Source organism: Lolium perenne, chromosome 3 (assembly GCF_019359855.2).
Source record: "Lolium perenne isolate Kyuss_39 chromosome 3, Kyuss_2.0, whole genome shotgun sequence".
NCBI classification, from domain to species: Eukaryota; Viridiplantae; Streptophyta; class Magnoliopsida; order Poales; family Poaceae; genus Lolium; species Lolium perenne.
Window position 1 is genome coordinate 348,139,135 of NC_067246.2, and position 17,648 is coordinate 348,156,782.

The 17,648-nt window shown below is 43.4% G+C and overlaps 1 protein-coding gene across 1 annotated transcript; it reads left to right on the forward strand.

The window, feature by feature from the left end:
- The first annotated feature begins 5,651 nt into the window (after positions 1-5,651).
- On the forward strand, positions 5,652-7,114 carry LOC127346149 (uncharacterized). Its single transcript, XM_051372693.2, has 2 exons — positions 5,652-5,989; positions 6,139-7,114. The coding sequence occupies exons 1-2, from the start codon at positions 5,821-5,823 to the stop codon at positions 6,720-6,722; spliced, it is 753 nt and encodes a 250-aa protein (XP_051228653.1). The 5' UTR covers positions 5,652-5,820; the 3' UTR covers positions 6,723-7,114.
- The last annotated feature ends 10,534 nt before the right edge of the window (positions 7,115-17,648 follow it).

Consider the following 17,648-nt stretch of genomic DNA (forward strand, 5'->3'; position numbering starts at 1 on the left):
TTGACCTCTCTGGGTGTGGGGGTTTACTGGTTTAGGTACTCTTCCACGCACGCATGCACGCATGGTAGTATACAAACTGGATCCATAGCAATACTGATATCTAAACCTGGAAAACAAAAAGGTTCATCTCGCGGCATCACATTGACACTGAGATAACTGAAAAAGATGGTTTCGTATGGAGGTTTACGGGGGTTTATGGGGAGCCGAAAACAGAGAATAGGGAGAACACGTGGAGGCTGTTAAGGACGCTTAAACATCAAAGTGATAAGCCTTGGCTATGTGTAGGGGATTTCAATGAGATCCTACACTCGTGGGAGAAGGAAGGAGGAGCTCCGAAGCCACAGATCCAAATGGATAGATTTAAAGCGGCATTGGAGGATTGTGAGTTGGATGACCTGGGGTTTGTAGGTGATCCTTTCACCTGGAGAAATAACAGCCACACTGCCGATAATTATATCAGAGAGAGGCTTGATAGGGCGGTGGCGACACAGGCTTGGCGGATGCGGTTCCCGGGGTTTAAGGTCATCAATGGGGATCATTACCACTCGGATCACCGGCCAGTGATAATTGAGACAAGTGGAGGGGAGAGAAGGAGAAGGGGCCCGGCTCGGGGCTCAGCACCGAAGTTTGAAGCACGGTGGTTAGAGGAGGAAGAATGTCGAGGCCTTGTGGAGAATGGATGGGAGCGGGAGGTGCAGATAAATAATAAGGGAGTGATGGGGCTGTTAGAGGGGTCCTGGCAGACTTAAGTGATTGGAGTCAGAATGTTCTGGGGGAGTTGGAAAAGAGGATTAAGAAGACTAAGCGGGAGCTAGAGGAGTGGAGAAGGAAGAATATCTCTACGGTGCAAGTCCATAAGGAGGAGGTCTTGCGTTTTAAACTGAGCAAGTTGGAAGAGCAAAGAGATATATATTGGAAGCAAAGGGCACATGCACATTGGATGAGAGAAGGGGATCGCAATACGAAATATTTTCACTCTTTTGCTTCGGAAAGGAGAAGGAAGAATAGAATTACAAAATTAAAAACGGAGGATGGAGGGGTGGTGGAGGAGGAGGAGGCCATGAAAGAGGTGGCAACTAACTATTTTTTAAACCTTTTCTCTTCATCCACAGGTACACGTATGAATGAACTGTTGGAGTGCATTGATCGCCGGGTTACTCCAGAAATGAACGTGATGCTGAATAAGGATTTTACCCACGATGAAGTGAAGGAAGCCCTGGACAGTATTGGAGACTTGAAGGCTCCAGGTTTGGACGGTATGCATGCACTATTCTATAAAAAGTTATGGGATGTGGTGGGGGAAAAAGTTAGTGAAGAGGTGCTTGGTGTGCTGAATAGTGGATATATGCCACCCGAGTGGAATGAAACTTGCATTGTTCTTATTCCAAAAAAAGAAAACCCGGATTGTATGAAGGATCTCCGACCTATCAGCCTCTGTAACGTGGTGTACAAGTTAGTGTCCAAAATGCTTGCAAGTAGATTAAAGCTTATCCTCGATGAAATCATTTCCCCAAATCAAAGTGCTTTTGTGCCTGGTAGATTAATCACGGACAATATACTGTTAGCATATGAATGCACACACTTTATGAAGAATAGAAGAAGGGGGAGTGAGGGGTATGCAGCGGTGAAATTAGACATGAGCAAGGCTTATGACCGGGTAGAATGGGCTTTCCTAGAGAATATGATGCGGAAGCTTGGCTTCTCTGAGGTATGGATTAGAAGGGTCATGTTATGTGTCACTTCGGTGAGCTATCAGGTGCGGATGAATGGTGATCTAACAGATGTGTTCATGCCTCAGAGGGGTCTCAGACAAGGAGATCCGTTGTCACCATATTTATTCCTCTTGTGTGCGGAAGGTTTTTCGTCCCTACTAAATAAGGCTGAAGAGGAAGGGGTGCTTCAAGGCATCCGGATTTGTCAGGGAGCCCCGAGCTTTAACCACCTATTGTTTGCAGACGATTCTTTGGTGCTTATCAAAGCTAACCGTGAGAGTGCCAAGTCCCTGCAACAATTGCTACAATTATATGAGGTTTGCTCGGGACAAATTGTTAACTTTGACAAATCTTCAGTGATGTTTAGTGAAAACACAAGGGGAAGGAAGAAAAGGCAAGTCTTGGCTGAACTAGGAATAAGGGCAGAGGCAATGACAGAGAAATATCTAGGATTACCAGTCTATGTGGGACGGTCAAGAACAAAAACTTTCGAATACCTAAAGGATCGGATTTGGAAAAGGATCCAGGGGTGGAAGGAGAGAATGTTATCAAAGATGGGGAAGGATATCCTAATCAAAGCATGTGCTCAAGCAATACCCACCTTTGCGATGTCTTGCTTTGACCTGACAAAAACCTTATGTGATGAGATGAGCATGATGATCTGTCGGTTCTGGTGGGCGCAACAGGACAAGGAAAATAAGGTCCATTGGCTGAGATGGGAGACATTAATGAAGCCGAAGAGTGAAGGGGGATTAGGGTTTAGGGATCTATATGGGTTTAATATGGCCATGCTGGCGCGACAAGGTTGGAGAATGCTCACCAACCCCGACTCCCTGTGTGCCCGTGTACTCAAGGCGAGATACTACCCTACCTCTTCCATTCTGCAGGCAGCCCCTCAGGCTGGTATTTCATACTCATGGAGGAGCATTTTGAAAGGAATTGATCTAATGAAAGATGGGCTAATCTGGCGGATTGGTGATGGTGCACGGGTCAATATTTGGTCAGACCCTTGGATTGGAAGGGATGGCAGCAGACAGCCGATCACGCCACGACAGATGTGTGTACTGACAAAAGTGAAGGATCTTATTGACCCGGGTACGGGACAGTGGGACGAGGTGCTGGTTAGGGAGATTTTTTGGGAGATGGATGCTAGGTTAATACTGAGCACCCCGATTAGGGAAGATTTTAATGATTCCCCGGCCTGGCATTTTGATCCAAAAGGGATATTTTCAGTAAAGTCGGCTTACAGACTATATATCAAGAGGAGAGATGCAAACACAGGCTCCTCATCGGCGCAAGAGGAGGAGAAGATGCATTGGAAAAAGATTTGGGCGATGCCATGTCTACCCAAGATAAAACAGTTTGTGTGGAGACTAGCTCATAACAGCCTCCCACTGATGACGAGCATCAAGCGACGAGGTATAGAATGCGATACACTATGTGTGTGTTGCAAGAGATTGGATGAAGATGGTGGCCATCTGTTTCTGAAGTGTAAGGAGATGAAGGAATTATGGCAGAAATTGGGTATGCCGGAGTTTCACAAACAACTGTGCAATTTTGAGACGGCACAGGATGTGGTACAGCAAATCTTGTTACTTGATGACGAGAAGAGGGTCCTCATCTGCTGCATGCTATGGCAATGGTGGCAGAAGCGAAACAAGCAGAATAAGGAGGGGAAGCTCATCACCACAGAGACGGTCTGGCGGCAAACAAGATACTGGAAAGCGGAGTGTATGCAATTCTGTGGGAGAGAGCAGAAAGTAGCTGTACCAAAACAGATTCAACGATGGCAGAAGCCGGAGGGCGAAATACTAAAGATTAATACAGATGGAGCTTTTAGCTTGGAGACACGCCAAGGAGGGTGGGGTTTCGTCGTCCGTGATAACATGGGAGATGCAAGAGGGTCGGGAGCGGGGGCAGTCCGTCACGCCTGCAGTGCACTGCACATGGAAGCACATGCGATATGGGAAGCAGTTCATGCTGCGGCAGACTGGGGAATGGGGAGGATTATGTTGGAGACGGACTCGTCGACCCTAGCTCGGGCTCTGCAAAGCACGGACTATGACCTGGCGCCGGAGGGGTTTTTATTCCGAGATATCCGATCTTTTATCCAGTTAAATTTTATAGATGTTACTGTTGTTCATGTGTCTCGTGTGTGTAATAAGGTGGCTCATCTGATAGCCGCTTATGGCGCTAGTCAGATAGCTGATCGGCTATTATGGCCTGAAACTGTCATAGATGATGTTTCTGTGTTGGTGGCCAGCGAGTCTGCTGAGCCGATTTAATGGAATCGAGGTGTTCCAGTTCAAAAAAAAAAAAAAAAAAAAAAAAAAAACCCCTATATATGCAATATCAGAGGCAATTGCACCGACAGGAAATTAACTTGTCATGTAGGTCCATATACTTCCTCCGTTTTTATTTACCCTGCGTTTTGACTTTTGTTAAAGTTAAAGTTTCTAAAGTTTGACCAAAGATATAGCAAAAAATATCAACATCTATAATTGCATATTTATATAATATAAAAATACATTTCAAGATAATTCTAATGGTACTAATTTAATATTTTTTCATATATTTCTAGTCAAACTTGATAAAGTTTTAATTTGACTAAACCTAGAATGTAGGGTAATTATTAACGGATGGAGCATATAGTACATTATGATGCCATCTCGGAATAACCGCGCCCACATGGCATATTTCAAGGTTTATTTCGCGCACATCGTAAGTTGTCAGAGATTTGCACGTAACTCCATGTTCTATCTTTGAATCACACCACAAGGTCCTTCTCCTTGTATATTTCAATTTCCTCTCTTCGGAACCCTAGTGGTGATTCAGAGCCTACGAAGAGAGTGTCTCGAAGGCGGCAACAATAGCGGCTTGGAGGCTTGATTAATGGTGCAATTAGCCCGAGCTATCGTAATTTGGGGCAAAATTGAACACGCCGAGCAAAAACTTAGTGGAGATTTTGCAAGTTGGTGTAATCAATGGAATCGGCGCAACAAGTTGTTGTATCGCCAGCGTAATCGCATGTATGCAACACATATATAAGTTGGTTCCAAACGGGAGTGCATGGTTTCTGGATGCAACCGCCTTCAAATGGTTGCCCAGGATATTTTCTACCAGGCTACTTGACGGCCTATTAAGAGATTGGAAGATGCTTAGACTGCTTCTTATTTTTAGATGGTTGATTTTTGTATCGACCCTCGTTGATCCATGATTTGTAACTCTTAAATATTCACTTTTTTAATAAAAGGTTGTGTGCATCAACCGATGCAGAGGCCGGGGATACACCCATTTAAAAAAAAATATAAGTTGGTTCCAATAAGCAACAACTAAGCTAGGTATTAGCTCGGGTAGGTGGTCGGGCGCGCGTGTGCGTGCGTGCGTGTGCGTCCCACCGGGGATGCGATTTGGACGGTACGTTGCACGCATATTACACAAGCCGGAAAGGAAGAAGAATATGAGGGACTATGGATGTGGACGTGTGAGTGAGTGATTGACAGATGCGAGAACATAGTTGGTGACATCACGTACGGCAATAGAGAAGGATCGGAAGGATCGAGAGTAGGGCCAAGTGGAATCGCAAACGGAGGGCCAGCTCGCGAGCTAGCTTGCTAGAGTAGAACGGATCCACGAATTAAGATGGTGCGTGTTGTACACATAGTAAAAAGGAGCAATCATCAGCAAGGACGACCACCTCTAGCTAGCCCTATCGTCGATCGGTCCCTTAAAAATAGGGTGATGGAGCGATGATCCATGGCACTTTGATGCCGGCCGGATGGATGGATGTGCATTGTCATCAGCGTCCACTTGCCGGCCGGCAGCTTATCGCTATCTATCCCTCCATATGGAAAGCAAAAGCTAGCTAGGGGGCCCTGGGCACGTACGTCTGTCCGTCGTCGGCGAGGTCGACCGATCCGGCTATAAAATGCCGCCCACACACCACCTCACAAGTGGACGCCTTCATTCTATTCCATTTCGTTTCTTGCTATCCGGCTCTTGATCCCTCCACGAGCCGTACCACCACCACCAGAGTCAGCAGCTAGCTTCTTCCGTCTCTACCTTTCTCGGAGCTTGCAGGTGGTGGTTTCTCTCGATCGGTCCAAGGATGAAGACGAAGCAGTCGAAGACAACGTCGCCGGAGATGGGCGAGGTAGCCCATCCAGGGGGAGGAGGGTACCGGAAGGGCCCGTGGACGGAGCAGGAGGACATGAAGCTGGTATGGTTTGTGCGGCTCTTCGGCGAGCGCCGCTGGGATTTCTTAGCTAAGGTCTCAGGTTTGCAAGGTGGAGGGTGAAACCATGCATGCTCGAGCCTCCAGAGCTCGGCCATGCATGGGATCCAAATATACTTGGTGATGGTCCTTTGTGTGCTAACACGCTTGCTCTCCACCGGCACCGTGTTGCTTCTCTTGCTTGGCGTGCAGGTCTCAACCGGACGGGGAAGAGCTGCCGGCTCCGGTGGGTCAACTACCTGCACCCAGACCTCAAGCGCGGCCGGATGACCCCCGACGAGGAGCGCCTCGTGGTGGAGCTCCACGCCAAGTGGGGAAACCGCTGGTCGCGCATCGCCAAGGCCATGCCGGGCCGCACCGACAACGAGATCAAGAACTACTGGCGCACCCACACGCGCAAGCAGGACAAGACCCAGCGTTCTGCTTCGGCTTCTGCTTCCACGACCACGTCCATGTCGGCAGCGTCGCCGGCGACATCGAGCTCGTCGTCCTCCAACAACAACGACGACCAATGCCATCATGGCGATGATAAGACGGCGGCCACGGCTCCGAGCCAGGAGCCGCTGATATACACCGGTGGCATCGGCATGGACAGCCTCCTCTGGAACGACCCCATCGACAGCTATGCCTGGAGCAATACTGCTGCCGCCACAGCGTCGATGATAGTGGTGCCTTCTTCGCCGGTGTGGGACTACTGCTGCTCCGATTCCTTGTGGGGGACAGTCGACGACGAGGTTGCCGAGTACAAGAAGATGCTAGGCGTCAGTGCATCATGATCTATCGTGCTTGATCCTGCGTCGATCTTTTTCAAATTAGAAGTTAGCTGCTAGCCGAAGATCATGCTTACGTGCATGCGTCCAATTCAGAGATCTTCATCGATGGATCACCCTGGCTACGAGCCTACGACGACGAAACCAGCCGAGCCTTGCTGCTGCATGCCTTAGTTTGACTTTTGTACTGTGTACTATGTAACATCCATGTGTATGTATGATAGAGTAAGAACTACACATATGCATGCATGCATCTATTTATAAATTTAAATAGTATATCTGTAGTAATGTTTAATAGGCTACAAACTGTACTGTAGTACTACTTGAAAATTCAGATGGATCATACTTTGTATATAAAGATCTTATAATACAAAAACTCCTCAATCTAGCTATTTACATTTGATGTATTTGTACGATATACACACAAATATGGCAGCAGATTCATCGAGATGATGTTGATGCCGAATTGTTCCATTCGTTTCTGTATATATTGCAACTATAGGGCGCTAGCTGTTGTATATATAAATGGAAGCATATTTGATCAAGTACTTCACAAACTAAAATTAGAAGAATCTGCATAAAAATTCCAAGATATATCGATCAATCAATCGATACCCGCCGGCTTCGGGAATCTAATAATTGCACCAGGGTATTAGTTGCTAGAATCATCTCTTCTTACGTGGAGAGAGGTCGACAAGAACAAGTAACTCATCCAGCAAGATGCTGACCTGAAGGTATGTGCGTTCATCAGAACCGTGTGCCTGTCCCTGTCCTATCTTCTCTAGAAGCAATATATTTCCTATCATTTTCACGATGCCTCAATCAATCGATTAATTCCAAATGTTTCCCGCAATCGATCTCAAACAATATTGGCTGGCTCCGATGATCTGCAGTACTTGCTGAGTGGGTGATCAGCAGCTTTTGCAACTTGCAAAGCCGTGAGGAATTCAATAAAATTAAGGAGAGGTCCAGGTGGTTGTGATAAGGGAGCATGTAGTAAACAATGGTGGTGACAAAAAGGTAGCTAGCTAGTGTGATAAGGAGCCAGCAGCAGCAGCCGCGGTTCGTTGGTGCTTTGTTGCGTTATTTCCAGTATTATCTTGGGCATTGCTAGTTTACTCCATCTGGCTAGCTAGTGCCTCTTCACAACCTTTGGTTTCTTTTTCTTGCTCTTAGTGGTGCGCCCTCTTGTACATGTGGTGCTACTGCTAACCTCATCTTCTCACTTTTCTTCACTTAATTACGGCTCCAGCATAGATAATATATATATACCACTGGATCGAGCAGCTCCAGATTCAGATGATCTCTCTAGCTAGCTAGATGTCACTCAAGGGCACTAGCTTAGCACGGAAAAGCCTTTACAATTCCATCCTCAGGCAAGGCAAGATATATTCAGATTCAGAGTGATGCTACACCACACGCCTCACTAAATTATTAACTGATGTCCCCACTCCATATTAGAGCAAGGAAAATAGGATTGATGTAAGTATTCTACTTAAGTTACGAGCCCTAATTCGGGTATGCTCGTCCAACTAATTTTGGTGGGTTGGCCATGCTAGGTATACACCATCAAAGAGACCATGAACAATCTTTAGGTGTTACTTTTTAAAAGCAAATTAAGGGCACCAATAGCAAAGGTTTAGTGGTTTTGATCATCCTAAGTTGCATAAGATTTTCTTATATCTATCAATAGATTTTTGAAAAGTGCGACTCCAGCTCAGTAAAAGGTACAACGTGCACCTTTGTGGATAAATGCACCTAGATGAAACAAAGGTTGCCTTTCCTTAGGTAAATGTTGAGAATGCCTAAACCGCGGCAATTCTCATACAACGACATAATTTTTAATTAGTGCATGAATGCATAAAGCGCCGGCCTTGGTGGGCAGGCCATGTAGGCTGTTTTTCCGGTGTTTTTTGTTTTCCGCTTTTTTATTTTTCATATTTTTCCGTTCATGTTTGCAGTATTAGAAGAACAAACGTTTTCTTTTTTAGAGCCACGCGGTTTAGTGTGCCCTGCTTCAGTTGTACCATAAAACTATTCCAAATAATTAGATCTTTTATGCGAAATTAACCTAATCTGATACAATGGGTGCACTTAGCGGTTTTGACCGGCGGACCATCTCGCGACAACACTAACAATAAAAGAAAAATGTTCGCCTACACAATTCGACAATGGGGAGGGCGAAAATCATGTAGTGCGTCTAGCGTCGGCAAAGGACGCGTGGAGTCTTGTGCCTGTCGAATTTTTTCAGTGTTTGTTTTGTGTGGTTTCAAGTCAATCTCTTTTAATCTACAATTTATCATCATTGACAATGGTTGCTGCGAAAACTCGTTTGCTCCTTTAATACTTCTAGTAGAGAAGATTGCTTTCATAATTCTTTTGAGTGTATGATTATTTTGCAAAGACCTCCATCTCCGCCCTTTTCATTCTTCCGACATCGGACGACAACCATTGGTGATGGGTGCCCTTTCCGCTTTAACTTTCGGTGGTGTTGGATGGCAGTAGAACACTCAATCTACGTACTACTCGAATGAAAACAAATTTTTCTACAGTAGCGAGCACATCGTCGGGCCTGCAACTATCAATTCATACGAATTGTTCTTTGTTTTTCTCGTTCGACTGACTTACCTTTGATGTTGTGGCCAGCAACAAGTGACAACGAAAAAGTCAACAGTGTAATTAGTCTCACTTTTATCCACCAAAGCACATGTTGTATTGTCGTCTCCGGACCTACTTTGCGTCGCGTGCATAGTGAAAAATGTTACACGACCAGTGGCGGAGTTTGGGCCAAAAATTGGGGGTGAAAATGGGCTAGGAGATATTTTGGCCACTGTTGTGAGGCAAATGGGCTAAATATAAGGTAGCCAAAAACTGTCAAATATGAAGGGACATTAGGCAAAATTTTCTTGGGCTGGGGGCCAGTGCCCCCCTCCCCACACTGAGCCTCTATATAGCTCCACCATTGTACACGACCAAAGACTCATCAGGTAAGTTTCTCTTGAATTCATTTGATTAGCTAACTAATGTCGCGGACGTGTGGCAGTGATCATGTTGGGCACGGACAGACATGCAACGCTAATGCTGCAGTCGTATGTCAGCCGGCATAGCTATTGTCGCAGATGTGTCGCAGTGACCATGTTGGGCACGGATAGACATGCAAAGCTCATGATGCAGAGTCGTGTGTCAGCCAGCATAGCTACATCATCCACTACGGCGAGAGAACCAACTTGTATACTATGTTGACGTTATGTTTTTGTTTCTAAAATCGTACCATCTTAACTGTAATATTTTTCTATCACACTTAATAAAACTTACCACATAACATTGTATTCAATTATACAGTTTGATACAATTATAGTGTTTGTGATTGCAAACACACTTTCACAAAGTTTTAAAAATATTTGGCAACCAAAGACATGCTTTTTTTTCCTTTTGATTCACCATCTATTAAGAAAACATTATATTAAAATGAGTATCCAAGATTTGGAGAGAGAGAAAAGGCCCACATTTTTTTGCATGATTTCGCAAATTAATACGTATGCACTAGTATCAAAACCGTGTATATGTATGCTTCCTTGTTTGGTTTCTCGTAGGTTAAACACTTTTCATTCTTACAGCATCGGACCACAACCATGGGAGATGGGTGCCATTTGTGCTTTAACTTTCGGTGGTTTCGATGGCAGTAAAATATTCAATCGGATGGCATACGTACTACTCGGATGACACCAATTTTTATACAGTAGCGAGCACATCGTCGGACCTGCAACTATTAACTCAGACAAACCATCCTTTGGTTTTTCTCGTTTGACTTACCTTGCTGTTGTGGCCAACGACAACCTACAACGGGCAAATCAACAGTGTAATTAGTCTCGCTTCTTATCCATCTACGTCCATGTTTTATTGTCGTCTCCAGAGCTGCTTTGCATCGCGTGCATAATGAAAAATGTTACACGACCAAAGATAACTTCCTCGCGAATTCATGTGATTAGCTAACTAATGTCGCGGATGTGTCGCAGTGGCCACTTTGTACACGGACAGACATGCAACACTCATGCTGTAGAGTCGTGTATCAGCCAGCAGAGCTACATCATCCACTACGGCAGACCGACACCTCTTGGTTACTTTTGTAGCCATGCGACCACAACGATTGCATACTTTTGTTTTTAAGATCATACTATCTTAATTGTAATATTTTTCTATCACACTTAATAAAACTTACCACATAACATTGTTGTTGAATGTTCATATCCAAATATACGTTTTGATACAATTATAGTGTTTGTGATCGCAAACAAGCTTTCACGAAGTTTAAACAATATTTTGCAACCAAATACATGTTTTTTTTACATTTGATTCACCGTCTATTAAGAAAACATTATACTAAAATGAATATCCTAGATTTGGAAGAAAAAAATGCTTGCAAAAATAAATTGCATGCTTCCACATATTAATATGATGCACTAGTATCAAAACCGTGTGCATGTATGTTTGCTTGTTTGGTTTCTCGTAGGTTAAACACTTTTATTGAAGTTTAGATTGGGCACCATCTAAAAAGTACCACACACTAGATGTCTCTAGAGTGTTCGGTTGTTTCACAAGGACAATAAAAAGTTATTAAAAAAACATACGCATGCATGCACGATCTATAAAATTAATTCCCACATACGAAACGTTGTAGGGACACACGATTTATAAGAAGAATGTAGGCCCATTTGTCTGTTGAAAAAAAGGCCCATTCGTCTCACGGTTGGACCTATGGAAGGAGCACGGATTTCGCGGATTTCCTATACACCGACCAGGTTGGTGCGTACCAGCGCCGCACACCCCCGCGCACGGTACGGGCCGGTCCAGTTCGGGTGTTGGGCCGCTTTTTTATTGAGTCATTTTTCTTTTTTATTTCTGTTTTTTTTCATTTCTGTTTCTTTTTTCATTGTTAAGATTTAATTTTTTAAATTTACATATATATTTTAAATGTAAAATGTTCTAACTAAAAAAAATTGTGAAAATTTCAAATTCGAAAATTGTTCAAATATAAAATTGTTCAAATGCGAAAATTGTTCAAGTATAAAAATTGTTCAAATGCGAAAATTGTTCAAGTATAAAAATTGTTCAAATGCGAAAATTATTCAAGTATAAAAATTGTTCAAATTCAAAAATTGTTCATATATAAAATATAATAAATTTTAAAAAATATTTGTTCCAATTAAAAATTTGTTCCAATTTGAAAATTGTTCCAACCTAAAAAAATGTTCAAATTTTGGAAATATTTAAATTTCTGAAAAAACTAAAATAATTTTAAAAAATCGGGTCTAAAAAGAATTATCTTTTGAAAAACGTAAAAAGAAAAATAAAACAGAAAAAAGCAAAAAAGCAAAACAAAAAAACAAAAAAAGAGTGGGAATGTTTTGGGCCGGTCCAACAACCCTCCTGGGGGGTGTGCGGCGCCTGGTCCGCGCCGACCAGGTCGGCGTACAGCACCCCCACGGATTCCGAGTGAAATCTGTTTAGTATGTGGGATCATGCGGTACTGCATGCATTAGCATCGCGTAATAGTGGGTTGGCGAGTGAAAAGGCCATGACTAAGTAGCTACCTAGGCCCTTCATGGGACATGTAAAGAGTGCCGACGGCCTATCCCGGCTAAGCCCAGTCTAAGTACTACCTCTATAGTAGGTAGTAACTTATATGTGGTGTCATGCATTGTGTCATTTACTATAGTGTAGACTCAACTTGTTTTAGGGTGGTGTGATGTTATGCAGGGCCAGCCCTAGGGGGGGCAGGCAGTGCCATCGCCCCAGGCCCCAAAAATCAAGGGGCCCCAACCCAGGCATACTACTGTGTATATTACTAGTACATACTATATGTGTATTTGAAGGCTTGTACATGTAACGTGCAACAAAGAAAGGCCTTTGGACCATAGAAGAGGAAACCCATCAGGACTCACGGCAGCCACGCAGGGATTCCAGAAAACGAAGCCATCGATCACGCCGCACAGGAAAAGGAAACGAAGCGATCGATCCCTGATCCCCGGACGCGTCAGTTCGTCTTCGACCTAGTCCTCGTCGCCTCGGCTTCGACTGCCCAGTCCAAGCCGCCGATGATCCGATCCTCCGATAGCAGCCAAACCCTGATAGCAGCGAGACACAGGATAGCAAATTAGCAATTCGCGAGCAGCGCAGAGCCTCTTTCAGTCTTCAGACTTAAGTTCATTGTCCAGACTACAAAGATCAGCGAGACACGGATATGGTAAGAATTCGGGAGTTCGCAACTTAGAGATGATTTTTGTTTTCTCCTAAATTGTCCCTAATTCTGAATTTTTAATTATCAGTTCGCGGTTTGTCGTCTCGTCAGTTTCAGTTTCCGGGGCCATCGCCATAATACGCGCATACATACATCGCCGATTTAACCGATCTGAGGTATATTATTATACTCTACCTTCCTATACATGATGCATAGTTTTTCCCATTCAGAATTTGATTTGGTTTCTTTTTTCGGTAGTGTTTGTTATCATGTCTTCCTTGTCGAGAAAGCGCTCAGATGGTAACACTAAAAGGAAAAGAGCAAAACAAGTGGCGTCCTTGATACAATCACAGAGGGGAGATATTCACAAATTTTTCAAATCTAATACTGGTGCTTCAATAAACCCGAATGATGAGTTGGCGATAGTTGCCGTCGAGGAAGAGGCGGGGCAGGTGGCTCTTATCAGCAAGAGGAAAATATTGACACCAACATTGGCGATAGCACTGTGAGTGGCTCTGAGAATGCAGCTAATTCAACGGATCCTAGTGTTGATGAACTACTTCTGATATTTATGATCTAAGAAATTGGGATAATCTTGATAACAGAGCAAGAGACATATTAGCTGAGAAAGGACCTTCGAGAGAGGAACCAATGGAGTACCCTCGAGACAACGCATCTAGACATTTTTCGCATGCTCATTATTACAGGAGTTTAAGCAACGGAGAGAAACATGATAGAAAATGGCTTGTTTATTCAACAGATGTTGACAAAGTTTTCTGTTTTTGTTGTAAGATTTTCAAGTCTAGTGCTAGCAGGAGTCAGAGTTCCTTAGCACATGATGGATTTAGACACTGGAGTCATATCAGTGAGAGGCTTAAAGAACATGAAAATAGCAGTGAGCATATTAATAACATGAACAAGTGGAATGAATTGAGGCTTAGACTACGGAAGGAGGAACCTATTGACAAAGAATTGCAACATGAAATCAGAAAGGAGAAAGAACGGGTGAGGCAAGTTTTGTTAAGAATAATAGCCATTGTGAAATATCTTGGAAAACGCAACTTGGCTTTTTGAGGAAATAGTGAGCAACTTTACAAGGATGATAATGGGAATTTCTTAGCTTGTGTTGAGATGATTGCAGAATTTGACATGGTAATGCAAGATCACCTTCGACGTATTCAGAGCAGCGAAATTCATCATCATTATCTCAGTCACAAAATTCAAAATGAGTTGATATCTCTTTTGGCTTCGGACATCACACGTTCTATCATAAAGGTTGTTAAAGATGCCAAGTATTTCTCTATTATCCTTGATTGTACTCCAGATGTCAGTCATCAAGAACAAATGACTTTATTAGTCCGATGTGTTAATTTATCTGATGGCAAGATAAAAATTGAGGAGTATTTTTTGGGGTTCTTGAAGGTGGATGACACTTATGGCTTGGGGCTTTTTAAGGTACTGCTTGAATCTATGGAATCATTTGGCCTAAATATTGAAGATATAAGGGGCCAGGCTATGACAATGGCTCTAATATGAAAGGTAAAGACAAAGGGGTACAATCTAGGTTACTTCAGATGAATCGAAGAGCACTGTATATGCCATGTGCTTGCCATAGTCTCAATCTCACTCTGTGTGATATGGCAAAATCATGTGGGAAAGCTGTTTCATTTTTTGGAATTGTTCAAAGCATATACGTATTATTTGCTAGCTCTACAAAAAGGTGGAATGTCTTGCTTAAACATGTTCCCAGTTTAACTGTGAAATCATTGTCCAATACTCGGTGGGAGAGTCGAATCAAAAGTGTCACGGCAATAAGATTTCAAGCGACTGAGTTAAGGGCAGCTTTGTTGGAGTTACGTCATGCTTCTGACGTTGAGGCCAAGGATAAAACTGATGCAAAAAAAAAATTGATGCGCTTGGCCGCTTTGAGTTTCTTGTTGGTATGTTTATTTGGCATGATATTCTGTTTGTAGTAAATAAAGTTAGCAAGATGTTGCAATCACCATCCATGTGCATTGAGTCTACTTTGAAGCAAATAGAAGCCGTACAAGAATTTTTTGAGAACTATAGAAATGTGGGATTTTCTTCAAGCTTGAACAGTGCCAAAGAAATTGCAAATCAAATGGGTGTGGATGCATTTTTTCCAGTAAAACGTCGTGCTACAAGGAAGAATCAGTTTGATGAAAGTAATACCCATGAAGAAATTGTAGAAGTGATGACGCGTAAAGCACACGCTCGTTGGGAACCCCAAGTGGAAGGTGTGATGCGTACAGCAGCAAGTTTCCCTCAGTAAGAAACCAAGGTTTATCGAACCAGTAGGAGTCAAGAAGCACGTTGAAGGTTGATGGCGGCGGGATGTAGTGCGGCGCAACACCAGGGATTCCGGCGCCAACGTGGAACCTGCACAACACAACCAAAGTACTTTGCCCCAACGAAACAGTGAGGTTGTCAATCTCACCGGCTTGCTGTAACAAAGGATTAACCGTATTGTGTGGAAGATGATTGTTTGCAGAAAACAGTAGAACAAGTATTGCAGTAGATTGTATTTCAGTAAAGAGAATTGGACCGGGGTCCACAGTTCACTAGAGGTGTCTCTCCCATAAGACAAACAGCATGTTGGGTGAACAAATTACAGTTGGGCAATTGACAAATAAAGAGAGCATGACCATGCACATACATATCATGATGAGTATAGTGAGATTTAATTGGGCATTACGACAAAGTACATAGACCGCCATCCAACTGCATCTATGCCTAAAAAGTCCACCTTCAGGTTATCATCCGAACCCCCTCCAGTATTAATTTGCTAACAACAGACAATTGCATTAAGTATTGCGCGTAATGTAACTAGTGACTACATCCTTGAACATAGCACTAATGTTTTATCCCTAGTGGCAACAGCACATCCATAACCTTAGAGGTTCTTGTCACCCCTCAGTTCACGGAGACATGAACCCACTATCGAGCATAAATACTCCCTCTTGGAGTTACTAGCATCAACTTGGCCAGAGCATCTACTAATAACGGAGAGCATGCAAGATCATAAACAACACATAGATATAACTTTGATAATCAACATAACAAGTATTCTCTATTCATCGGATCCCAACAAACGCAACATATAGAATTACAGATAGATGATCTTGATCATGTTAGGCAGCTCACAAGATCCGACAATGATAGCACAATGGGGAGAAGACAACCATCTAGCTACTGCTATGGACCCATAGTCCAGGGGTAGACTACTCACACATCACACCGGAGGCGACCATGGTGGCGTAGAGTCCTCGGGAGATGATTCCCCTCTCCGGCGGGTGCCGGAGGCGATCTCCTGGATCCCAGAGATGGGATCGGCGTTGGCGGCGTCTCTGGAAGGTTTTCCGTATCGTGGCTCTCGGTGCGGGGGTTTCGTCACGGAGGCTTTAAGTAGGCGGAAGGGCAAGTCAAGAGGCGGCACGGGGGCCCGGACCACGGGCCGGCGCGGCCGGGGGTGGGGCCGCGCCGCCTAGGGTTTGGCCACCCCGTGGCCCCTCTTCGTTCGTCTTCGGACTTGGAAGCTTCGTGGAAAAATAGGCCCCTGGGCTTTGATTTCGTCCAATTCCGAGAATATTTCCTTACTAGGATTTCTGAAACCAAAAACAATGAGGAAACAAAGAATCGGCACTTCGGCATCTTGTTAATAGGTTAGTTCCAGAAAATGCACGAATATGACATAAAGTGTGCATAAAACATGTAGATAACATCAATAATGTGGCATGGAACATAAGAAATTATCGATACGTCGGAGACGTATCAGCATCCCCAAGCTTAGTTCTGCTCGTCCCGAGCAGGTAAAACGATAACACGAGATAATTTACGGAGTGACATGCCATCATAATCTTGATCATACTATTTGTAAAGCATATGTAGTGAATGCAGCGATCAAAACAATGTATATGACATGAGTAAACAAGTGAATCATAAAGCAAAGACTTTTCATGAATAGCACTTCAAGACAAGCATCAATAAGTCTTGCATAAGAGTTAACTCATAAAGCAATAATTCAAAGTAAAGGCATTGAAGCAACACAAAAGAAGATTAAGTTTCAGCGGTTGCTTTCAACTTGTAACATGTATATCTCATGGATATTGTCAACATAGAGTAATATAATAAGTGCAATAAGCAAGTATGTAGGAATCAATGCACAGTTCACACAAGTGTTTGCTTCTTGAGGTGGAGAGAAATAGGTGAACTGACTCAACATTGAAAGTAAAAGAATGGTCCTCCATAGAGGAAAAGCATCGATTGCTATATTTGTGCTAGAGCTTTGATTTTGAAAACATGAAACAATTTTGTCAACGGTAGTAATAAAGCATATGCATCATGTAAATTATATCTTATAAGTTGCAAGCCTCATGCATAGTGTACCAATAGTGCCCGCACCTTGTCCTAATTAGCTTGGACTACCTGGATTATCACCGCAATACATATGCTTTAACCAAGTATCACAAAGGGGTACCTCTATGCCGCCTGTACAAAGGTCTAAGGAGAAAGCTCGCATTTGGATTTCTCGCTTTTGATTATTCTCAACTTAGACATCCATACCGGGACAACATAGACAACAGATAATGGACTCCTCTTTTAATGCTTTAAGCATTCAACAATAATTAATTCTTTTCTCATTAGAGATTTGAGGATGTTTGTCCAAAACTGAA

Coding starts and splice junctions, on each gene's coding strand:
- LOC127346149 (XM_051372693.2), top strand. CDS start 5,821: ATGAAGACGAAGCAGTCGAAGACAACGTCGCCGGAGATGGGCGAGGTA. Junction 5,990..6,138: donor TTTCTTAGCTAAGGTCTCAG/GTTTGCAAGGTG, acceptor CTTGGCGTGCAG/GTCTCAACCGGACGGGGAAG.